At 43.2% G+C, this 26,468-nt stretch overlaps 1 protein-coding gene across 6 annotated transcripts in view; it reads left to right on the top strand.

The window, feature by feature from the left end:
- Iqcf2 (IQ motif containing F2) overlaps positions 1-26,436 on the top strand; it is a 39,286-nt gene extending 12,850 nt beyond the window's left edge. The window contains exons 1-4 of one of the 6 annotated variants that reach the window (XM_076917442.1): positions 1,055-1,695; positions 1,853-1,900; positions 19,316-19,378; positions 24,767-26,436. In XM_076917442.1, the coding sequence (XP_076773557.1) occupies positions 1,678-1,695; positions 1,853-1,900; positions 19,316-19,378; positions 24,767-25,153 (516 nt within the window). In that variant the 5' untranslated portion in view covers positions 1,055-1,677 and the 3' untranslated portion in view covers positions 25,154-26,436. Of the gene's footprint in view, positions 1-1,054; positions 1,696-1,852; positions 1,901-2,434; positions 2,914-19,315; positions 19,379-24,766 lie in introns of those variants that run through there. The other 5 variants (XM_076917437.1, XM_076917440.1, XM_034484551.2 and 2 more) reach the window with 5 other exon arrangements.
- The last annotated feature ends 32 nt before the right edge of the window (positions 26,437-26,468 follow it).

Genomic DNA, 26,468 nt, shown 5'->3' with positions numbered 1-26,468 from the left:
CTGTAATAAAACACCATGACCAAGAGCAAGTTGGTGAGAAAAGTGTTTACTTGGCGTACGCTTGCACATCATAGTTCATCACTGAAGAAGTCAAGACAGGAACTCAATCAGGGCAGAAACCTAGAGGCAGGAGCTGCTGCAGAGGCCATGGAGGAGTGCTGCTTACTGGCTTGCTCTACATGGCCTGCTCAGTCTGCTTTCTTATAGATCCCAGGACCACCAGCCCAGGAGTGGTCATGCCCACAATGGGCTGGGCTCTCCCGTAACAATCACTAATTAAGAAAGTGCCTTACAACCCAATATTTTTGTTTGCTTGTTGTTTTTTTTTTAAGATTTATTTATTTATATATGACTACACTGTAGCTGTCTTCAGACACTCTAGGAGAGGGCATCAGATCCCATTACAGATGTTTGTGAGCCACTATGTGGTTGCTGGGAATTAAACTCAGGACCCCTGGAAGAGCAGTCAGTACTCTTAACTACTGAGCCATCTCTCCAGCCCCATTCCTTTTGTTTTGTTTTGTTTTGTTTTGTTTTGTTTTGTTTTGTTTTGTTTTTGAAACAGGGTTTCATTGTGTGTAGCCCTGGCTGTTTTAGAACTCACTCATGAAGCCACCACCCCCACTCCCTTACCCCATCCTTCCCACCCCACTTCTGGCTCAGTTTAATCTTATGGAGGCATTTTCTTAATTGAGGCTCCCTCCTCTCCAGTGACTGTAGCTTGTGTCCAATTGACATTAAACTGGCCAGCACATGACTCAACACTTAGGAGTACTTATTGCTCTTGCCGAGGACCCGAGTTGGAGTCCCAGCACCAACACTGGACTCACAGACATCTGTAACTCCAGTTCCAGAGGACCTAATGCCTTCTTCTGACCCCCCCGTAGGCACCAGGCTTGCACGGGGTGCACAAACATACATACAGGCAAAACACAGACATAAAATACATCATTAAGAATTTTTTTCTTTTTTTTTTTTAAGAATTTCTAAAAAAAAAAAAAAAAAAATCTTTCCTCCTTCTTTAAAATTCTCCAGGTATTTTGCCACAGCAATAAAGAAATAAACAAGATATGCTTCCCACACATTCTTCATCCATTTAAAGGACTTTCCCCATCCCAAGGGAAATGCAGAGAGTGGAATGTCAGAGGCACATGTACCTTTTTTTAAAGAATTATTTCATTGTATATGAATACACTGTAGCTGTCTTCAGACACACCAGAAGAGGTCATCAGATCCTATTACAGATGGCTGTGAGCCACTATGGAGTTGCTGAAAATTGAACTCAGGACTTCTGAAAGAGCAGTCAGTGGTCTTAACCACTGAGCCATCTCTCCAGCCCGCACCTTTTTTTTTTTTAGAGATACATGTATCCTTTTGTCATGTGAGCTACTGCCCTCAAAGGCCAACGACAGAATGTGCCTGATATAGCCAAACCATAGTTCATCCTTAGAGCAAGAAAACTCACACCCTAAGGACTCTAGTCCATCCCTGGCTAGAAACAGAAAGATGGTTTTCCTTCATCCAGTGCCTGTGATACTGGAGAAAGCCATCTAGTCCCTGGGTCATAGTTGGCCTTATGACATCACGGCAATCCTCCCCATCAGCCATCCTGTCCCTGCTCGAGTTGGATGAGCAGCAACCAAAAGGGAATGATCACCTGAGCTCCTGCTCCTTGCCATGGGCTCTCTGTTCATTGTAAGACTATCAGATTCACTGACTACAGGTTGGGGGTGGATACTACTTGGCAGAGGGAATTCCCAAGCTACTGTAGGGGGCCCTGGAGAAGCTGGGACACAGGGATGTTTGCATGGGTGTTGGCTTTTACTTACACCCCCCCCCATTTTAATTGCAGAAGCCTAAACCTAAAGTCCACCAACAAGAGAAAACGACCCGACCAAAGGTAGGTATTACCCAGGACCGTAATTGACCCAGAAGCCCCTGATCCTTGGCCTCAGTGTTTGTAGAAATAGAGGCGGCATCTTTACTCCCATTCAGCAGGCTCAGTATTACTCTCTTGTGCCTTAAATCCCATCCCTATGCAGAATTAACTGTGCGTAGGACAGAGGAAGGTAAGTCACTGCCTTAAGAAGGTAGTCAAGAGTTGCCATAAGTCAGCATCATTGAGAAGGTAGAAGTGAGATGAGGGCGGAGAATACTTAGGGAAACATGACACCTTGCAGAATTGTGGTCTGGTTTAGAACTGAGTCTCAGTCTGTAATGGTTCTTCCTTATGAGGACCTCATGAGGTCTTCAGGATCAGAAAGTCTTCCCCTGAGTCCCCTGTGAACGCCACAAAACAAGCATACCTCGCCTTATAGAGGAAGCCACTGTGGCTCAGAAGATGAGCAGCTATGGCCATAGCCATGGACAAGACAGAGGTAGAGACAACAAAACTCTACCCATCCACTGAGCATCCTGTCCTTTGCTTGGTTAGCTTCTTCCTTTAAAACAACCCAAGGACTCAAGAATAAAAAGGACCCGAGCAGCCAGGAAGATTCAGGCCTTGTGGCGCGGATTCCTGGTGAGGCAAACTCTGCTGGCTGCTGCCCTCAATGTCTGGGTGATTCAGTGCTGGTGGAGGAACATTCTCCACAGACAGGTACTTAAACGGCGGCTGGCCCTGCTGAGGATATACGTCATCGAGGAAGAGGCAGCTGTCAGGCTCCAGGCCTGGGTTCGCATGTGGAATTGCCGTCGATTCTTCAATCAAATATGCAACACACTCTGTGTGGTCCAGTCTGTCGAAAACACCTTTACCTTCAAGAACGATGACATTTTGCAGGTTCAATATGAAGTTGTTTCCAGACAACCAGAGTTCCACATCGAAATCCTATCCATCTAAAGGCCCACAGCACAAAGAGTTGGCTCCAATGCCTAAATAAATACCTGACCTAATTTTGTGAGTCTCAGTGATTGTCATGCCACAGAGACACCCCTACACCAGGGGTTCAGACCCTACACTTCTTCCTCTCCTTAGGGGAAGACTTCTCCATCCCCATAGGTCCTGGCACCTCCAAACCAGGATGTCTATATCTATGCAGAGCCAGGCATCCCATGACACAATCCTGGGACCTTTCCTGCTTTTTGAAGTTGGAATTAAAAGACTGAGTTTCTTATTTCTAGAGCAATATATGAGATACGCAGTTTCTCTGACTACTACCAAGCACTTGGTATGATCACTCGTGAGCGCCGCCTCATAGCACAGAACTAATACAACCTCCAATTCAGTTTTCTCGCCTGCTGTCTTCTAGGACAGAGGTCAGAATATTATGGCCTGTATAGCAAGGTTATTGCAAATAGAGACTGAACATTCATTAAGCCTAATATACTACCTGGCCCTTACAATTCTTATGCACTAAGAGATATTTTCTAAAGTCTAATTAGAACTCCTCAGAGGTAGACCTAACCAGTGTTTCCCTCTCGGCTGTGGCATTCAAGTTCCTCCCCCTCAGTAGCGGGAGAAACATAATGACCTCTCCCCTTAATGACTCCTCCTCCACGTTGGAGCCTAGCTTTCTATCCTGCTCCATCCCTGCACCAGATGAGCTACAAGAAAAGTCCTTTGGTTGGGAGGAAACAGTCTGTTGAGTCCATGAAAAAAAAAGATGGCATTGAGGTAATGTACCTATCATCCCAGAATTGGTGAGGTTGAGTCAGGGAGGACAAACTGTGCTACATAGTGAAACCTTGTCACAAAAAAGGTCACAGAGAAGTGAGCTGGGCATGTGGTTCAGTGGGCAAAGGCACTCGCCCCCAAGCCTAATGACCTGAGGTCAATTCCCAGAGTCCCACAGGTTGCCCTCTGGGAGACATACTGGAGGGAGAGGGAGAGGAAAGACTACAGAAGGGATAACCAACACTAAGACATTTTGAAAAGTCATATGGAGAAGCTTTCTAAAATATATACATATACAACATACACACAAAATACACACATACACACATACAAGTTTAAATAGAATTACCCCTACAAAATGTCCTACTAGACACAACAAAAAAAAAAAAAAAAAGGATAACAAAAGCCCATTGCTGGGTATGTGTTACATCTTTTAAAGTTGTTGGCAAGTGACCCACATGGACCTCCAAACATTACAGGATATTGCCAACACTCTTAGCTGCCTCCATATCTTGGTAAGACCCAGTTGCTAAAGATGTCACAAGCCTTGAGTGACAGAACAGAGACATCAAGGCTGGTGCCCACATGGAAGCACCACCCATTCTCTCTAACTGTCATGGCGCACTGGAAGGAAGAGAAAAGAAATCACCAATCTTGCCAAGCTGTGAACCCTGTGACCTACAACAATGACTGGCCTGTCAAGAGATGCCCACTAGTACATAAGTATCATGAGAGTAGCCAATCGCTTTCGTACTGAATTTAAGGCTCACTTCACAAGTTGAAATCCATACCTGGCACCAATTACTGGGGCCATGAACATATGGCTAGACAAGCCATAGGCCGGACAGGAGAACCTGCCACTAATAACTCTACTAAATGGACATACTGTTAAACTGACTCCGAATGGCTTGTTGAACCCCCCAGAGCGGTGCATCTCTCAACCCTCATTAGAGAAGCTTTCTTCCTTTTAGCTGATGGACATTACCACAGAGACACACAACTGGTCAAGGTGCAAAGGATAATAAACTGGAAAAGGCTAAGCCCTAAGTAAGACATCTATTTCGTAGCCCCTCTTCCCAAGGCTCGGGGGTCATTTAAATAGAAGGAGCAGATTGATGATAAGCCCTGGGGGTGACAGATGACTTGCCTGTAAGCAGTGTTTCTGGGCACAGCATAGCAGCTGCACACATGAGGTCACAGCAGTGGAGACAGTATGTACAGAACCTGCATCAGACAAGATTCCAGCATACAGAGAGGACACAGGCATGAAGTCCCACCTCTGGCTAAAGAGCTATTGGTGACTGTTAGCTGCTGAGAGAGAAAGAGAGAGACAGAGACAGAAACAGAGAGACAGAGAGTTTAAGGTGCAGCCTGGTGAGGTGACTACCCTCCAGTGGAGGTCACACATCCAAGGGTACACTGGCAGCACAAATTGTACTTGTGCTGATGGTGGGAAAAAGGACACATTTGAGTTAGCTAGAAAAGGGGGATGGATATGGGAGAAGTCAGGGGGTATGGTCAAAATACACTGCACAAAATTCTCAGAAAACATTTTAACAGGAGAAAAAAAAAAGTTGTCATCTGACCCCCATATACACCCTGTGGTACATGTGACACATGCACACATTCACACAGAGAGGAGGGACAGAATAAATGTGAGAAACAGACGTTCTGTGGCATAAGTTAACTTTGAAAACATTATGTTACATGAGAGACAAAAAAACACATATTGCAGAGTTATATAAAATTTATATAAAATGCCCAAGAGAGGCAAATTATAGAGCTATAAATAAACTAGTAGCTGCTGGCATCAGCAGGAAAGAAGTGACTGTAACAGGGTTTTTGTTGGTTGGTGACTTCTTTGTTGTGAATGGTGAAAATGTCATGGGGTCAGATCCCAAGGATGGCAGCTGCAGCAGTGACTTTTCTGTTGTGATAAAACACAAAGACCTAAAGTCAGTTGTGGAAGAAAGAGTTTATTTGAGCTTATAGTTCCAGAGGGAGAAGAGTTACCATGGCACCGAGGAAGCATGGCAGCAAGTGGCAGGAGCCAGAAGTTGAAAAATCTCATCTTCCACCGCAAACAGGAAGCAGGGACAGCAAACTGGGAGTGAGGCCAGGCTGTGAACTCTCAAACTTAGTATAGAGGTTTGAACGAGAATGGCTCCCACAGCCTCATATATCTGAAAGCCTGAGTCCCAGCTGGTGGAACTGTTTGGGAAGGATAAGGGGTGTGGCTTTGTTGAAGGAGGTGTGTTCTTGGGGGCAGGCTTTGAGGGTTCAAGTTTCCCTGTCCTCTTTCTCTGCCTCATGCTTGTGGATCAGATGTAGGCTCTCACCACTGCTCCAGTGCCACACCTGCCTGCCTGTCACCATGCTCCCCCTGATGATGATCATGGACTAGAACCCTCTGTAGCAGTGAGCCCTCAAATTAAATGCTTTCTCATCTAAGTTTTTTGATCATGGTGGTTTTGTCATGGCAATAGAAAGTACCTAAGATACTCACTCCCAGGTGAAGCAAAGATAAAAACTCTCCATGATGTAGACAAAGTGGAGCCAGTAAGAGAGACTCCAAGCCTTGGGAGGCAGAAGACTCTAAGGTACTGAGAAAGGACAAAACTGCACAGAGCTAGCCGCTGCCTGATGTGTGTAACATACTGCAGAACACTGAAGTCCAGAGTTGGCCTTTCCTCACAGCCAGTTTGAAGTCTTGCCAGATTTATACCTTGTCCATATAAAGACTTATGGGAACTGGTTGATAGCTCTTCATACTTTCACGACCTTTGGTTGACCTAGAGCTGTCAGAAGCTTCCGAGTCCAGGCTGTACCACTTTTCATCCTCTTTCTGACCAAGCTGATATTCTTATTATTGATCCAATAGAGTTCTTTATACCTCGAGATGGAGCTAGCGAGATGGTTCACTGGGTAAAGGCATCTGCTGCCAAACCTGACAACCCAAGCTTAATCCCAAGATTTCTGCAAACTATCCTCTAATCACACACACACACACACACACACAGAAAAAAAACAAAAAAACAAACAAAGACAACACCATAATGCACCATAATAGAATCCATTACTTTGTATCATAACTTTAAAAGTTAATTTTTTAAGCAAGATAATTTTAATTTTTTTTCTTCTTTTGGAAGTTTCTTTCTTCCTAATACATTAAAAAACTTAAAAACTTCTAAAAAATTTAGTGTACATACTAAGTCACAAGTCTTCTTTTGTTGTTTTTGTGTGTTCTGTTTTTTGATGTGTGTGCAGCCCTGGCTATCCTGGAACACTACTTCCTGTAGATCAGGCTGGCCTTGAACTCAGAGATCTGCTTGCTTCTCGAGTGCTGGAATTAAGGGTGTGCACCGGCACAGCCAGCACCAACAAGTCATTGTTTTGTTTTGTTTTGTTTTGTTTTGTTTTGTTTTCAAAGCCATCAGGATCTAGGGAGGCAGTTCAGAGGCAGAGTGTTTTCCTAGCACAAGAGAAGGCCTGGGTTCTGTCCTCAGCATTCCATGGCAAAGACCCTCTCATTAACATATACTGGCTTTATTTAAATTACAACAGGAGGCACTGCAGAGATGGCTCAGTGGTTAAGAAGACTCAAGTTGGTGCCCAATGCCCATGTCCTTCAATGCCCAGAACTTTCTGTTGCCCCAGATCTAAGGGATCTGCCACTCTTTTCTGGACTCTGCTGGAGTTGCATTCACATATACACATGATTTAAAATGAAACAAACCTTTAAAACTTTTTAAAAACTTTTTTGAAACTTGGAACATAGCTGGTACCCATCTTTAGCCCCAGCACTCAGAAGGCAGAGGCAGGAGGATCTCTGACTTGGGGGGCAGTCTGGTCTACAGTGTGAGTTCTAGGACGGCCAAGACTATACAGAGAAACCAGGTCTTGAAAAACAAAACAAAAAGTTGGAGCATAGAAAACTCAGTGCTAAGAATGATTTTTACCATTTAGCTGCTCTAAAATAATACTCTTTAAGACTGTATAAATGCTATTTTTATTGCAACCCAGAAACACTCTGAGTTCAGTTACAGCCATGTTATGAAGACGTTAGAAAAGGAAAGGTCCAAGTTCAAGTCAGACTCATGCTTACTGCTCCTGCTGGATGGTAAACCTCGGGAAGCAGCCTTTTGTAAAGTAAGGAATTGGTTCGCTCATTTATGTGCTTGCATTTTTATTTGTGTGTGTGCAAGCACCGCACACGGCTGTGTGAAGCCAGAGGCCAGCATTAGGTAACCTCATGGCTGTATCTAATATTTTTGAGATAGGGTCTCTCAAACGTGAGGCTCATGAATTGGCTAAACACACTGGCCAATGAGCTCCAGGAACTTGCCTATCTCTGTTGTTCCAGCTCCAGGGTCACAGATGCACCACCACCTGTGTGTGTGTGTGTGTGTGTGTGTGTGTGTGTGTGTGTGTGTCTGTGTGTCTGTGTGTGTGTGTGTATCTGTGTGTGTGTCTATCTGTGTGTGTGTATCTGTGTGTGTGTCTATCTGTGTGTGTGTGTGTGTGTCTGTGTGTCTGTGTGTCTGTGTGTCTGTGTGTATCTGTGTGTGTGTCTATCTGTGTGTGTGTGTGTGTTTGTGGGGGTGTGCTCGCACACATAAGCACACATACATGCACACATCTGCTTCTGTGTTTGTTCGGGTGAGTTCACACATGATCGCTGACACCCCCCCCCCCCAGTTTCATTGTCACTGGAATTGCAGGCACACACTACCACACATCACAGCTGGCTTTTATTTATGGGAGTCCAGGCCCTCAGACTTGTGAGGCAAATGTTTACTGAGTTGTCTCCCAAGCCCCCAAGAATGAGTCCTCTATGTTATAGCTACTTTCAAAGAAAATTCAGATGTGATATTATTATCTTTGGCGTTCTGTGCATTTTCTGACACAGCCTGGAGACTGACAGAGAGAAACTGATCCAGGCAGGAAAATCCAAGTCCAAGACCTTTCTGTTTCATACACAAAGGGGTCCCAGAAAGGGATTTTTTTTTATAGGTAAAATGTGTATCGTAGATACAATTATAAAACTGTACTATTGTGTTCTAGAAATGGCCTATGGCATACACTTTATGTTATAAATATTTTATACTGCTAATAGTTTGTTAAAATATTTCCCTAAAACAATTTTCAAAAACAAATATAGAGCTGGGTATAGTTGTGCGTGCATATCTGTAATCCCAGCAATTGGAAAGCAGAGGCAAGGAAGATGTCTGTGACTCTGAGGCCAGCCTGGTCTACATAGTGAGTTCCAGGACAGCCAGGGCTACACAGAGAGATTCCAGCTCAAAATAATGATGGTGGTGGTGAAGATGATGTTAATAAATAAATATTGAGCCAGATGTGGCGACACGTGCCTGTAGTCTTAGCATACGGGAGATAAAAGCAGGAAGATGAAGAGTTCAAGGCCAGCCCCAGCTACTTGACCATCTATCCCAAAATATAAAATAAAATGAAAATGTTGACACTGTGTCAGTTAAATAGTTGCAGCTTATTTCCTTAGCATTGCCACCACTCACTGAGCTTCCAAATTCAAAGGCAGAAGAAGCATTGCTCTAGTACAGCTATGTAGCTTCCTGGCCACTCTGGGACACTTTGGTGACAAATTAGATCATCAAATAGACAAAGCTGAATGCTAGGCCCTACCCTAGTCATACCCAGACTGAATAATTGCTTCTCAGTACACATATTATTATATTGCAATAATTGCACATACAGCTTAGGTTACTACTTATTTTTTCCAGAAAGCTTTAAAAAAAAAAAAAGTCAGGCACAGCGTTGCATACCTGTAATCCTAGAACTATAGGGGTCGAGGCAGAAATATAAGTTCAAGTCCAGTCTGGGTTACACAGACAGATCCTATTTTAGGATTTTTAGGTTTTACCATTTTAGTACATCATGGCAGAGAAGGCATGGCAGGGCAGCTCAGTTCCTGGCAGGGGGACTGCGTGGTAGAAGCTGCCACCACTGTGCAGATCAGGATACAAAAACCAACAGAAATCAGGAGCCAGGCTACTACGACCTTCAAAGGCTGACCCCGACCGACCTACTTCCTCAAGCTAAGACCCACCCCCTACGGATCTACTTCCTCCAGCTAAGAACCACCCACTAAAGATGCCACAGCCTTTCAAAAAGAGCTCTACCAACTCCCGAACAAGCCTTCAAAACACCTTCCTGCGGCAGACATTTCAAATGGACCCCCGGTGTTCACCTTTCATATTTCAGTCAGGCTGCAGGCTACACACAAGAGCATGTTAGCCTAATCATGGTCCCAGCAAACCCTCCATAGATTCTTAAAAACTTTTGTCTGTAATTGGTACCAAGAAACTCAGTTGCTCCATATTAAATAACATTTTTTTAAACTGTGAGATCATTTTAGCTGCTTTGTGAGCCTTTTTAATTGCATCTCTTCCTATTTTTTTAAAAGCTTTATCCAATATTAGAATTTTTTCTCAAGTTCCTGAAGTGACATTTCGCCCTTAATACAATATTTCTAAAAATGAGGTTTTTCTTTTTTAAAAAAAATTTTTTTTCAACATTTCAAAATATAATGGGAATGTTCTAAGCATTTAAAAAAAGATTCCTACTAAAATGCATACAGAAGCACGAGAGACTCTGAGCAGACTAAAACTGTGAATGAAAAAGTTCCTGGTCTTAAAAATCAGGGGGCGGGGGGAAAGAAAGGTAAAAGTGGGCAAAAGACCTAAAAAGACATTTTTTTTTCCAAAAAAATAAAAAATAAAACAAACCATGTAGCTGGCCAACAGGTACACAGAAAGGTAGTGAATATCACTAGTCGTCTGGGAACCAGAATCCCAATGAGCCATCCATCCATCACCTGACATCTGATCATCCAAAAGACAAGGGACAGAAAGTGTGGGTATGGGTGTCAAGAAAAATTGGGACGGCCATATGGGAAACAATATGGAAGAGTCTTTAAAAAAATAATAAAAATAGAACTAGCATGTGACCCAGAACCATGTTTCAGAGGACATACCCAGAGGACACGAGCGTCTTGAAGAGCTAGCCTCACCCCTATGCACGAGGCATGGGCTCCTCCTGGCGTTGCCTCCTGCAACACCAGGATCACAGGTATGCCGCCTTACTGGGTTTTTGTTTTTTTTTTTTTTTCTTTTTCTTTTTTTTTTTTTTTTTTATGTAGGTGGCAGAGATCCAAACTCAGGTCTGTCGTGCTTGTGTGTCACACGCTGTCAGACAGTCTACCCACAGAATAAAGGGAAGTGTTCCACGATTCATAGATCTGATAATGAGCTACACTAACAACTCATAGGAAGGTTCTGGCAAGCCTGCTCCTGAGTCACCGCTAAGGAAGCAGCTTGGCCCTGGCAGCAGCGAGGGGGGCTGTACCCTCCCTGCCAGGCCCACCAGACAAACTCCAGCCCCTGAACGCTAGCTATGGACCTCCTACAGGGCCCTGACCAGGGCTTCTGGGAATGCATCCCACATCCTTCTGCAGGAGGCTGCCCGGCAAGGTGACCTTTAGCACACTGAAGCTCAGTGTTTCAGAGAACCAAATTATGAAAGATGATTGTGCTGGTCTGAATAAGAGTGGCCTCCAAGGGCTCAAGTATTTGAATGCTTAGGGAGTGGCACCACCCGAAAGGATTAGGAGGTGTGGCATTGCCGGGGTAAGTGTGACCATGTTGGAGGAAGCCTGTCACTGGGGATGGGCTTTGAGGTTTCAAAAGCCCATGCCAGGCCCAGTGTCTCTCTCTTCCTGCTACCTGAGAATCCAAATCAAGAACTTTCAATTTCTCCAGCACCACGTCTACCTGTGTACCACCACCCTCCCCACCATGGTAATGGAGTAAATCGAAACTATAAGCAAGCCCCAATTAAATGCTTTCTTTTCTAAGAGTTCTGGTGGCCATGGCATCTCTTCACAGCAAAAGAACAGTGACCAAGACAATGACCATAGAGGATCTGTTTTTTAGACACTTCCAAACAAACCACAAGGATGCTGTTCGTCCACTGAGCAGATCGCACTGAAGAGGGTCCTTGTCAACTGGACACCTCATCGACTTCCTTGTGAGTCCCACTGTGTGCATGTTCTGTATCTATGTGGAAGGGCCCTGGAGGGCCACAGACTGACCCCTGATGAGATGAAGAAGCTGATGTCTGGGAGGATTGCCCTAGGCTAGCCCCTAATGGGATAGAGGAATCTGATGTCCAGGGGGACTGTCATAGGCTAGCCCCTGATGGAATGGAGGACTCTGATGTCCAGCAGGACCTTCATAGACTAAACCCCTTAAACCTGTGGGTGTGTCAACCCTATGAATGACACCTCCTCACACTGAGAATGACAGTCTGGAGTCCAGCTTCGTAGCAGAATTTATTTCTTCCTTTTTGCCCCTCCTTTTCTGTCTCAACTTCTCTTGCTGCCTCTGCCTGCTCTCCCCTTCCCCCAGACTACTGTGACTTTAAGGAAAATCTCACAAGGCCCACACCTAGATGAAAAACTACAGGCAGTTAATGACAGAGAGGAAAAAGAAAAAACAGTCTTCTTCAGAGATAAACTTTCTAATTGGTTATTCAGTACTGAGTGCTTAGTCAAAAAATAAAAAATAAAAAAGCATACATACAAGGAATGCCAAATGGCCTCAGTATGTAGGTTGTATTTATGTACACACACACACACACACACACACACACACACATACACACACACACACATACACACACACACACACATACACACACACATACACACACACACACATACACACACACATACACACACACACAGACACACACACATACACACACACATACACACACACATACACACACACATACACACACACACAGACACACACACATACACACACACATACACACACACATACACACACACACACATACACACACACATACACACACACACACATACACACACATACACACACATACACACACACACACATACACACACACACACACACATACACACACACACATACACACACACACATACACACACACATACACATATACATATACACACACATACACACATACACACACATATACATATACACACACACACATACACACACACACACACACACATATACATATACACACACTGTGTGTGTGTGTAACAAAGAAGAAACCATGAATTTGAGATGGAGCCAGGCAAGGAGAACACAGGAAGGGTTGGAGGGGAAGAGAAAGGATGTACTGTAGTACATGTCTAATTTTTTTTATTTACTTTTTTAAAAGGGACAAAGAAAAAAATAATAGACGGGCCCATGAGCTACTGGGGGTCCCTGACTCAGTTGTTCTACAAAGGGATTAAACATGCAAGCAAAAAATTGTATTTGCTCTAATCCCAGCACTTGGGATGCAGAGGCAAGACAGATCTCTGTGAACTCAAGGCCAGCCTGGTCTACATAGTGAGTTTCAGGCCATCCAGGACTACATAGAGAGACCCTTTCTCAAAAAAATAAAAACAAACAAACAAAAACTTTATTTGTTGTTCAGGACAAAATATTGTGAATTTTATTAATTTATATGTTAGTAAATGTAAAATATATACTTTATGTTTCATAACTTCTCCACATATATAAATACACGCATGCATATAGATACACACATATTTTTAAATCTAGCTTCTGCATGCATGCAAAAGAAAATGAGATATTTAAATTTTTTATGGTTTAGTTTGTTTTACGTGCATTGGTGTTTTGCCTGCATGTGTGTCTGTGAGGGTGTCAGATCTTGGAATTATAGGCAGTTGTAAGCTGTCCTCTGGGTGCTAGGAATTGAATCAGGTCCCCTGGAAGAGCAGTCAGTGGTTACTGAGCCATCACTCCAGCCCCTGAGGTATTTAAAAATTTTAATTAAATATGGGGATGTTGTGAAGCCCCTGCTCTACTTCTGAGCCAGTGGCATGGTGAAAGAAAACAGAGCATGTGAGGCAAAAACAAGGCATGCCTGGGGTTAACTGTAACTCCAATGGAACACTGTGGAGTAGAAATGCTTTTTGTTGTTGTATTTTTAAACAAACTTTCTCTATACAGTCCTGGATATCCTGAATTCACTATGTAGACCAAGCTGGCCTTGAAACTCACAAATCTACTTATCTCTGCCTCCATAGTGCTGGGATTAAAGGCAACTGACCCAGCATCTACCTAGGACGACTTTCTTACTCAAAATAGCTTTGCAGTTCTTGTTCTAAAGCCTGCTTTCTAGGAGCTGATGGTACTGCTTTTTTTTTTTTTTCAAAATGTGTTTATTTCCTACGAAGTGTCTACAGGACTATTGGACAGAATGGATTCTTAAGGCTTTTGTATTGCCATTTGTCTTTTATATTGTATTTTAAATTGCAATTTAATTTTTATTCATTTATTATTATTTTAGACGCACGTGAGGTGCTGTTGTGAGTATGTACATATGAGGTGCCCACAGACAGCCTTGTGGGCAGAGGACAGGCTCCGAGCTGGGGAATCAGCTCTCTCCTGCCCCCTTGTGGATACAAGAATGAAGCGCAGATCATTAACCCTGTATGCAAGTGCCTCTACCCAATTAGCCGGCTCACTAGCCTTATGTTATTGTATTTTTAAGTTCTTCTAATCCCCGCCCACCAAAATCTAATGAATAAATTAAAATATGCAAAAGATATAAAAACGGACAGTTCTCCTAAGACACAAATGACCAATAAGCATACAAAATATATTGAACAGTATTACTCTCAAAAATGTTAAAAATATCAGATCTGGTTGTATGTGCCTTTAATCTCAGCACTCAGGGGCAGAAGCAGGTGCCTCTCTTCCAAGTTTGAAACAAGTCCTGTCTAGACAGATAGTTCCAGGACAGCCAGGGATATTTAATTAGAACTTGTCTCAAAAAATTTTTTTAAATCTGTCTTCTCTTATATGCATACAGAACCTAGGTTTTAAAATACATGAACCTTGCTACAGGTGAGAGCTGTGTTAATGTCTGTGGCTCGTGTTGATGCCGAGAGCCGTGATAATGTCAGTGGTTTGTACCGCTGCCCAGGGCCATGTCCACTGAAGACCATGGGAATGTTCATGATCCATGTGACACCGGAATCCATGTCAATGTCCGTGGTCCATGCTGCAGCCAGAAGCTGTGTGGATGCCTGTGGACTGTGTTCCTGCTAGAGGCCAAGTTGCTGTCCATGGTCCGTGCTGCTACAGAATGCCTTGTTGATTTGTGTGGCCTGTGCTGCCATCTGAGGCCATGTTGATGTCTACCGTTGGTGCTGGGCTTGAGGGTGGTGCTGATGTCCAGTGCCCATGTTACCATGGAAGGCCATGGCAATGTCTGTGGACTGTGTAGCCACCTAAATCCACGATCCATGGCCCACGTCCACGGTGCATGCTCTAGCCAGAAACCATGTGGAAATCCATGATTCCTGTTGCCACTGACTAAAAGGCAAGAAAGCTTGTTCTGCACTAACATTGATGACCATAGACTCACAATTGAGAATGAAGAGCATAGATGGCTTCCGATACAACCTTTCTCCCTTTACCTCCAGAAAGAAACAGTGTAGACAGGAAGCCATTGAAGAGAACTCTCAAAAATTGTGTTAAGGATGCCTAACAGTTAATGGCATCTTGTGGGGGTGGGGTAGAGAAAGGACTCAGTCATCTTCAAAGGGCTGGCCACTGCAAGTTTGAGCATGCTCCAGTGAATATATGAGCAACACAAATTAAACTTGGGCATTATTGTTGCTGTTGTTGTTGCTGTTTTGGAGGAGGTCACAATAGTGGGGGCTGTACCTGATAGGACTGGGAAGTAAATGTGATTGGAATTCATTATATAAAATTCCCAGGGCTGGAGAGATGGCTCAGTGGTTAAGAGCACCGACTGCTCTTCCAGAGGTCCTGAGTTCAATCCCCAGCAACCACACGGTGGCTCACATCCATCTGCAGTGGGATCTGATGCCCTCTTCTGGTGTGTCTGAAGAGACTGACAGTGTACTCACAAGCATAAAATAAGTAAATTAGTCTTTTTTTAAAAATTCCCAAATAATCAATAACATTTACTTTAAAAAAATATGTGCCTTTATCTATACCTACATGTGTATTTATACATGTCTGGAGGGGTCATGGAACAAGAAAGAGAATTATGAGGGGGAAGGGAGAAATGTTTTTTTTGGGGGGTGGGGGGGTTCGAGATAGGGTTTCTCTGTATAGCCTTGGCTGTCCAGGATCTCACTCAGTAGACCAGGCTGGCCTCGAACTCAGAAATCCGCCTGCCTCTGTCTCCCAAGTGCTGGGATTAAAGGCGTGCACCACCACTGCCCGGCGAGAAATGTTTTTAAATATAATATTTGTATTAATTCTTTGAGAATTGTGTACATTGGTTTTCTATTGTATTCACTCCCCCTCTGTCCCCTAACTCCTAGATCCATTCTACCCCCTCCAGATAATCTAAAAAAGATATATAGTAAAAAGAAAAACTAAAAACTTCAAGATGATGCCCCTATACATCCAGTAGGATAATTAATCAAAACATCAGATAGTAACAAGTGGCAATAAAAAATATGCAAGAATTAAAAACATACACACTGCCGGGCGGTGGTGGTGTGTGCCTTTAATCCCAGCACTTGGGAGGCAGAGGCAGGTGGATTTCTGAGTTCGAGGCCAGCCTGGTCTACAGAGTGAGTTCCAGGACAGCCAGGGCTACACAGAGAAACCCTGTCTCGAAAAACAAAAAAAAAAAAAACAAAAAAACCAAAAACAAAACAAAAACAAAAAAACAAAAAAAACAAAAAAACAAAAAAACAAAAAAACACATACACACTCGTAGGAAATTTAAATGGTTAATCTCTATGGAAAATAAGTGCCTCTGCTCCTCAGTGACCAAACACAGAGTTAACCATGGAGCAGACGTTCAGTCCCTATACAGAGAAATGAAAGATGCTCACAGAAAACTTGTACATGGGTATTTATGGCTGCATTATTCATAACAACCCAAAGATGAAATCAAATAGCTCAAATGCCCAGGAAAGGGTGGCCTATAAATGGGATGTGGTAGCCCATGCCATGGACTATTACTTAGCAATAAGAAATTATCAAGTACTGATACATACTGCAGTAGGGATAAACTGTGAAGACATTCAGTAAGTGAAAGAATCCAGACCCAACGGCATGCTCGCATAACATGCTCGCATAATTCTAATAAAAAATACCAAAGTGCTGGGCTCACAGATGACTGCCACCAAGCCCAGCTGTCCTCTTGGAATTCTTTTTAACGTTTTATTGATTCTTTGTGAAGTTTCCATCATGCACACCAATCTCACTCATATTGCCATCTGTTTATATCCACCCTCCACCTTTGCAATCTCCCCCACAAAAGAAAATATTTTAAACACACACACACACACATCTTGGAGTGGAAGCGGTGGTGTGTGTGCACAGTGTGTCCCACAGTCTACCCTTTTGTCCACACATCTTTGCTTGCAAATGTTCATTTCAATGAGTCATTGGTTTGTTTCGAGGCCTCTGGCTTCTGCTACTTATCAGTACTGGATCCACACAGGGATTCCTCCCAGATATGCTGCTGCTGCCCTGTGTCGTAGAGATCCTGCAGCTTTGGATCTACAAGACTGGCTCCTTTACTCCAGCAGATCATAGATGGGGTAGACGCTGGAGTGGGCCAACTCAAAGCTCTGAATCTGGGCCTGGGAGATAGCTGAGTTGGTCAGCCCACCAACTTTCCTGTGCCTGCACCCCCAGCGCGAGCTGTTCTCTGGCTAGCTCACTCAATGCCACAGCTGGCAAGGGACGAGGTTGGCTCTCCTGCTCTCACACCCTCAGACCAGCTCACCCTCGCCTTCACCACCAGGGCCAGCTTCACTGTCCTGCCCAGGTGAGATGCAGGGTCCACTCTTCCAAGTGCTGCAGCGGGTGAGGGGCAGGGCCAGCTCTCCGGCTCTCATGACCTCAGGGTCAGCTCTCCCACCTACCACAGGCAGTGATGTACAAAGGAAGGAGGGCATCTTTCCCTTGCCCAAGCCACCCCACAGTGGACTAGAAGCAACTCTCCCTCACTCACGCCTTCAGGACTGGCTCAACCACTCCCTGACATCTGGGTCAACTCTACTGGGTTGCCCCGACAAGGGGCGGGGCCAGGTCTCTTGAGTGTAGTGGCTGGGGAGGGACAGGACCAGCTTAGCACAGTGCCTCAGGCAGCGTCCAGATCAGGAGCATCTTCATGGCCTTTGGTGGTAACATGGACCTGGAATATCAGCACAAACCCTGAGTGCCATAAGACTATAGATGCAGACAGGGCCTCTGGCAGCAGCCTGGGCCCTGCTGGCATGCCTCAGGTAGCAGCACAGGCCACTCAGATCAGCATGGCCCCCATAGGACCCAGCCTGCCCTGGGTTCTTGTCCGAGTTAATGCCAAACATGGGTTCCATCTTGTAGAATATGCTTAAAATCCAATCTGAAAGTGGTTGGTTACTCCAATAATGTTTGCACCATTATTGTACCAGTGTGTATATCTGTCAGATCAGTTGTTCTCGTAGCTTGCAGGGTTCACAGCTGGATGGGAGTGTTGAATACTTTTCTCCCCTGGTCGTATGCATACATCCTTTGAGCATTATGAAAGCTAGTCAGTTGAACTGAAACTTCTAGTTCTGACTACAGAAATACGTGTGTACATTCATGTTTATTAATATTTATTCACATAGGAACCAGTCAGCCTAGACGCCTACCCGTTGATGATGAATAATGAAAATGTGATATATAAACAGAACTGAATTTTATTAAAAAAAAACAACAAAATTTTATTTAAAAAAAATTATAAGACCTATGGGTAAATGGATGGAACTAAAAATTATTCTACTGTGTGTAGTAACCCAGGCTCAGAAAGACAAATACATGCTGTCTCATATTCAAAGAGCTTAGTTTTGAATGTTTGGATTTGTGTGCTTTTTTCCATTGGAATGCCTGTAGAGGCGAGGGACTACTCGGAGACAGAACTTAGGAGAGGAGGGTCAATACAACATATGTTATATGTTAAAGTAGAAGGGCTGGGAAGATGGCTCAGCAGTTAAGAGCACTGATTGCCTTCCAGAGGTCCTGAGTTCAATTCCCAACTACCACATCGTGGCTCACAACCATCTGTAATGGGATCTAATGCCCTCTTCTGGTGTGTCTGAAGATAGTGACAATGTACTCACATACATTAAATAAATAAATAAATAATTTTTTTTTAAAGTAGAGAAAGGCCAGGAAGCGGCTCACACCTTTAATCCCAGCACTTGGGAGGCAGAAGCAGACGGATTTCTGAATTCCAGGCCAGCCTGGTCTACAGAGTGAGTTCCAGGACAGCCAGAGATACACAGAGAAACCCTGTCTCAAAAAACAAACAAACAAACAAAAAACAGAGAGAGAAAAGTCTGAGGCAGACATCTTAATCAGAAAGCCATTGTAAATTAAATTTCACTCCTCTCAAATCGCTCATACCAAACCTTGGGGAGCACAAAAAGATGCAGATTGGTTATGGTGCTTAAATTTTGTATAAGAGACATAACCAGATCTAGCCGGTGGTTAGAGTAGGGGATGGTGGGTACCATCCTATCTAGGGGGAGGGGGGATAAAACAGCGATGGGTGGTTTTGTACGGTTTCATAGAGAGAATCGTTTTACTCATGTGTGGATTTCTCATTTAATTTTGGTGACAGTCCAAGACCAGTTTAACTAGTGAAGATGAAGATGAAATTATTAAAAGGAAGCAGACTCTAAAGGTAAGAAGAGAGTAGATGCCTTCAGCCTAGCGCTGTGGCAGTGAGTAGAATCACCACGCAGTGAAGAGAACTGCAAGCCACTTGTACCCAGGCAGGTCCTGGGGATGTGTGTTTTCTACTCTGCCTTTAGTTGTTCAGTTCCCAGAAAGAGACACACAACTTTTATCATTTGCAATAAGCCTCAGTCAGCACTGGAGCTGGGCAGATACCTGCCCTCTATGCTGTTAGAATCTACATTCCTGTTGATAACCCAGAACCATTACTTACTATGCTTCATCTAAGCTGCTCTTAACTCCAATTGGCCAGCCCCTGTGGCCATGCTTTCTTGACTCCTAACCCATGGCAGCTTTCTCTTCTCTCCACCTTCTCTCTCTCTCCCCATGGTCTCCCCCAATCCCAAGGCTGGGAACACCAAGCCCTGCCTATCTCAATTCTGCCCAGTTATAGGCTGTAGGCATCTTTATTCACCAATCAGAAATAACTTGGGGGCAAGGTCACATAGAGTGTCACTTGGGTCTACTTTCAGACTCTCTTGTCTCTGGGGCAACCAGGTCTTGAGACCAAAAGGCCCCTTTTCTCTCAGATATAAATTGAACACAATTATAACAATTATGAAAATTATAAAGTACACTATGCATTTATCATGTCTAGCCCATTATATTTTGCAATTTAGATAAAGTATTTTATCATCTATCCTATCTTGGTGAGTTAGAATTTTGTATCTAAATTATTTTTACCTTAACTTGTATTACCATCCTAAAAACATCTTTTTAAATCCTAAACAACTTAAGTTTAATTGTGAAGCTACAACCATCTAGAAATAATACGTATTTGAGTATACAGGAAGCAAAGGGATGCAGCTTCCAAAATTCATAGAAATGACAGAGATGGCTCAGTGCCTGGATGGTCCTCAATATTCCTTCTAATGCTGGAACATCTCTCGTCTGGCCCAGAACATCAGACAGACTTTAAGGAAAGCAGAAATCATGAAGGACTAGCTTACCCTGTCAGGGCAGAGCTTAAAAGTCAACTATCCTGCATCTGTTTGTCCTTTTTGAACAGCATTCTGTCTGCAGATAAAGTTAGGGCTTTTTCCCCCCAGTGGCTAGCTTGCCATAATTGAAGCAACCCATATGGAGGTTATGGGCATTCATCATCTTCTTTATAGAGGAACGAAGGCACTGTCAGAAGCGAATCTGTCTCATAGTCAAAAAATCTTTTAATAATAAAATTATTTTAAATGCCATAGTCTGTGGATCTCTGATGCTTTTGAAGACCATCCATCTATATATAGCATATCTGAATTGTTAAACATTGTTTATTTTTAGCTATTTACTATTTGAATAACTTTTAAAACATTTTATTGTAATTAACTAAATTAGTATCTAATATGACCATGAGTTTGACTATCTGACTATTAATTTACATTATTTAATTATTCTAAACAGTTTGTAGTAGCAGCTATTAAAAGACCTGGGTCTGAGCCTTGTATTGTTTTTTTTTTTAACAATTTATTTATTTATTTATTTATTTATTATTAGTAAGTACACTGTCGCTGTCTTCAGACACCCCATAAGAGGGCATCAGATCTCATTACAGATGGTTGTGAGCCACCATGTGGTTGCTGGGATTTGAACTCATGACCTCCAGAAGAGCAGTTAGTGCTCTTAACCGCTGAGCCATCTCACCAGCCGGAGCCTTGTATTCTTAAATGAGTTGCATAGGCATAACACCTATACAAGAGTTGAAAATACATGATCATGTAACAAAAATTTTGCATAAAATTAAATTAAATTTTGTATCAGTATACAAAGATTTGTATCAATGTAAGAAAATATAGTTTCAATTTTGCACCAAAATATAAAGATTTGTACCAATGTAAGATTATGTCTATAGAATGCTTTTGTTTAAGAATAGATTCAATAATCTACCCCTATTTGTCTAACTTCTTATAATATTCCTATATCGCTCCCTTTTTCTTCTCAACCTACTTTCCCTTTCTAAGAAAGAAAGATAGAAACGAAGAAAGGAAAGATAGAAATCCCTAAGTCTAAGTTCCTTGTTTTTTTTCTCCCTGTCCAAAACTATAATTACTTGTAAACCGTCCTTTAAAATGATAACATACCTATAATTCATAAAATAACCAAAAATCATCTATTCCAATTTAAGGGATTGGGAAAACAGTCTTCTTATAGTTGATTCTTAAAGAATTAGGGCAAAAGACTTCTGTTTAGAAGCCCAAAGGGAAATTTAAAAAACAGTTAAGTCAAAAGAAAGCTAGCTGACATTATTTGTTGTCCAGTCTCTATGTGCTGAGAAAATTCAGGGCTTAACTGAAGTCCTGATTGGAACAGTCTAAAAGGCTGGATGAACCAATGTCATTTGGGATCAGGAGTCCTTTTTGAAATTGTTCTAGAAGCAAGTCTCTGGAAACAGCATCAGTTTGGGGCATGATTGACTAGGGAGCTGGAACACCTCCCGCTCAGCATCCTCAGGGTGAATCCTGTCAGGGCAACCTACCCTCTTGGTGTTTCATTCTGTAACACATAAATATTACAAGCAATACACATAATTTTATAAAGACATCTGTATAGAATGTGAAGGGTGTACAGATCAATTAAGGGTGAATTTCTGCTCTTAGCTTGATCGGGTGAAAGACAACTGTCTTTCTTTAGAGTTAGTTTGGTCATATAATCAAACTGTAATATAAATCTCCATTCATGCCATAGGAAAAGATGGCATAATGAGTCTTGAGGACTCTGTAGCCAACAAGATCCATTGGCTATGTGTACCTGAAGTTCTGGCTAGAGGCAGTTTTATGTCTCAGAAAGTTTAAAGGGCTATTCCCATGTGGAAGGAACAATCAGTAAATCATGTTGCCTGTGTTGTTTGGTCTTCTTGATTTCTTTCATTTTGTCTGCAGCCAAGATCTTCAGGGAGTCTTCTTCTATCACATCTGATCCTTTTTAGTTTGGAAGGAGTCCAAAGCCTTTTTTTTTTTCTTTCCTGTTAACACAAATACAGAACCTTTCTCCCAAAATATCATGTCATTGGTCCAGCAACCTGAAGTCATCAAAAGTATAGATTGATTCAATTTAGCAGCCTCTGTTTTACTTAGGTCTTCTCTACTTTGATCTCTTTCATAGAGGATCTGTAATACCATTATAACCACTGAAAATTATAACATCTTAATTTTAATATTTAAAACAATTATTATTTATTGAGACAGGGTTTTTCTGTGTAGCCGGGGCCAACATGGACTTGCTTTGTAGATTAGGCTGGCTACAAGCTCACAAGAAATCTACCTGTGCTTGCCTTTGTCTCCCAAGTATTGAGATCAAAGGCCTGGGATTTATTTATTTATCTGTATATCTTTAAAAACATTTATATCAATTCTCATTTCTTTCTCCCTTCTTTGGAGATTTCTATCTCTGTGGATAAATATACTTATATCCCCTTTTTCTTTATCTTTATATAAATTAATTCAATATCCTTCTCTATATTTAACTTTATTTAAATTTCATTTTATTTACTGTGTAAGCACATTCTCAAGCCATCATGTGTATGCCCCGTGCTAGGCCAAGCAGTCCCAGTTTTCCCGTGGAGGCAAAGTTGAAGGAAAACAGTTGCTTAAGGTAGCGTTGACACCTTAATTTGTGTTTCCCCTCTGTAATTTTCTGGTTGCAGGAAGTATGCAACTTGCTTGCTGCTGTCTGAGAAGCAGGCCTTTGCCTGCTTCAATGCACAGCAGGGCCTTTTAGCATCTGAGCTGACACAGCTGCATCTCCAAAGCAGCACTTGGGAAGACCCCAGGCTGGGGCTTGAGCCTGCCACTTGGCATGTTGTTTAGTTTGGTTTGGGGGAATGTGGTGTGGCTGTGTTTTAGCTCACACTATAAACCCCAGAATTATGTGTGCATAATTTTGCCCTAGTCTTGAACCCCATGAAGCTTGGGGAAAAAAAAAAAAAAACAAGTGCCTTGGAGATGAACTGACTTTGCTAAGGAACCAGTTCTCCCCACCTCCATAGTCTTAAAGAGACAGCATGTGTTCTTTATTCAGGAATCTGAAATTAACGTTTTTAAAGTGAGTTTTGCCCCATGTCAGGTGCCAATATGTTGTAGAAAATATTTACTCTCAGTCCAGGGCTTCTACTCTGCCTTTAGTCGTTCAGTTCCCAGAAAGAGACACACAACTTTTATCATTTGCAATAAGCCTCAGTCAGCACTGGAGCTGGGCAGAGACCTGCCCTCTATGCTGTTAGAATCTACATTCCTGTCGATAATCCAGAACCATTACTTACTATGCTTCAATCTAGGCTGCTCTTAACTCCAATTGGCCAGCCCCTGTGGCCATGCTTTCTTGATTCCTAACCCATGGCAGCTTTCTCCTTTCTCCACCTTCTTCTCTCTCTCTCCCCATGGTCTCCCCCAACCTCAAGACTGGGAACACCAAGCCCCGCCTATCTCAATTCTGCCCAGTTATAGGCTGTAGGCATCTTTATTCACCAATCAGAAATAACTTGGGGGCAAGGTCACATAGAGCATCACTTGCAGACTCTCTCATCTCTGGGGCAACCAGGTCTTGAGGCCCACACTTAACATTACAACACATAGCAACAGGTATGGGATTCTGCATATATACATCTCAGTCTAAAATAACCAAGGGTCAAGTTAATATTTGCTCATTCCACTATGTCTCCTTCTCGGCCTAGACTCTTGGATCTGAGTCTGACTCTGACATAGAGACTGGAAAGAGGGAAAATGCTTGGGGCTAGAAGTCAAGAACATGAGTACTCTGAATTAAGCAGAATGTTCTAACTACAGCAAGGCTGGTTGTAGAATATTCGGGAAGTGCTGCAAACCCTATCACAAAATCAAAATACACGATTATTGCAGAGAACAATCAGACGGTGTAAGCCGGGCAAATTAGAAGAGTAAACATTCCCAAACCAGTGAGTCCTAAAGACGGGGTGTGACTAATGACGCAACCCTCCTCCCCACCCTTCTGGTGACTCTGGTTTCCCCTTGATCTAGGCAACAGTTAGGTAGGCAAGAGAGGAATGCTATAAGCCAAGGGTGGAAATACATCCCTCTAATACTAGTCGTGGGAGATAGAGGCAGGATGAACTGAATTTAAGGAGATCAAAGCCAGCCTAGAATACATGGGATGAGAAAGAGGGACTGTACCGCTGAGAGGGAGATAATGGGTCCACAATGGCAGAGAAAGGTCCCTACCGGGTCTCCTGGATCCTTATTAGACTTTTGTTAGATCCCCGAACTCTCTGAGGATGACCCAATGTTAAAGAGACAGCCCAGAACCCTTGCAAGAAGACCCTGGAAGGTTGTAGCAAGAAGGTCTCTAAGCAATCTCTCTTATCTCTGTCTAGAAAAAGTTCATGAAAAACAGAAAGAAAGCAGCCATTCAGGTGCAGGCCTGGTGGCGTGGGACCCTGGTGCGCAGGGCACTGCTACACGCAGCCCTCGGAGCCTGGGTCATTCAGTGCTGGTGGCGGCTGACGCTCAGGAGGATCCGGGAGAAGCAACGGAGGAAAGCTTTGATTGACTTCTCAAACAGAGAGAGAGCGGTGGTGACGCTCCAGTCTCTGGTGCGGATGTGGCGGATCCACTGGCGGTACTGCCAGGTCCTCAGCGCTATCTACACCATCGAGGGCCACTGGAAATACCACAACTGCCAGTCATGCTCGCTCCTGCGGGGTCACTGTGTGATCACCACCACTCACCTGCAGTTCCATATTGAGATCATTGACCACTGAGGGCTGACGGGAAGAGATGCTGTGTCTCCGGTCCTCAGTAAAGGACTCAGTGGTTGGTAATGGAAGCCTTGAGAATTGAGCCTCACTGACTCCTGTTGTTCCTCACAAAGAACCAAAGTGAGGTGTTACTGTAAACTATTAACGTTACTCAAATCGCCTGGTGGCGGCACAAGTTCCTCACTACCCACCCCAATGTTCTGGATTCCCAAATGAGAGACATGCACGCACACACACACTCACCAGCCTTATATTTAATATGCTTTAATCAGCCCAATGGTTGAGCCACTTTAATCCTCTACTTGGCTCTCACATTCTCCCATATTCCTGAATTATCACTTACTAAAACCAATATTCCATCCTGGCCACCCCGGACCCAGGCCTGCATACCTCCTGAGCCATGATCCCCAACTCTGACATGTTGGTAGTCTCTCTGTCCTACAGTTTTTCTTCCCTGGCATGGAGTTCCTCTCTCCTCCCTTCTGCGTTCCTTGCCCAGTTTGCTAAAAGTCCCACCTCTGTCTCCCTGCCCAGCCTTTGGCCACCGGCAACTTTATTTACCAATCAAAGCCAACTAGGGGCAGAAACCCTCAGCATCTTACATGCAGACATGTAATTTTGCAGACGTATAATTTTAGGAACCCAATTAGGATCATACAAGCCTTAAACCAAATCTACAACAGTGAGGATTTCCTGTGTCTGGGTATTGGAATGGTCATGTGCCACTCAGTCTTCAAAACAGCAGCAAGGTCCCAACCTGATCTGACAGATGCAGACAGAAGTCCAAGTCCCATTTCCAGACCCATTCTTTCTCCCCACCACTGATCCAAAGATGTCTGAACTACATCTCATGAAAACTTGTTGGGAGCCTACTTTTAGCAGAAAGCGGATATCAGCTTTACAGCCATCTTGAGCCATATACCCTGACATGAGACTTGGGTTACAATAGCCTACAACAGCTGAGAACACTCTGATAATCTTGGTTTAGATACCTTGGGTGTGTGAGATTAAAGGTGTGTGAGATTAAAGGTGTGTAACTTAAGAGTGTGACTTAGAAGTGTAGAGATCAGATTTGGAGATAAGACCTAAGAGCATGATTAAAGGTGTGACCAAAAGGCATGGCTTAGAAGTGAAAACAATTTGGAGTAACAGATTCAGACACTAGGAGCAGGGGTAGACATTGGACACTCGGAAGAGAACAACAGGAGTACAACTAGGAACTAGGAACTCAAGACTTGGGACTTGGACTAGGAAGAGAGACTGAAGAATAAACGGGATTGAATCACACTCTGTCTGGTCTCCATTCTTCGAGTCCATC

Source organism: Arvicanthis niloticus, chromosome 21 (assembly GCF_011762505.2).
Source record: "Arvicanthis niloticus isolate mArvNil1 chromosome 21, mArvNil1.pat.X, whole genome shotgun sequence".
NCBI lineage: Eukaryota > Metazoa > Chordata > Mammalia > Rodentia > Muridae > Arvicanthis > Arvicanthis niloticus.
This window is presented reverse-complemented; position numbering and strand designations above follow the sequence as displayed.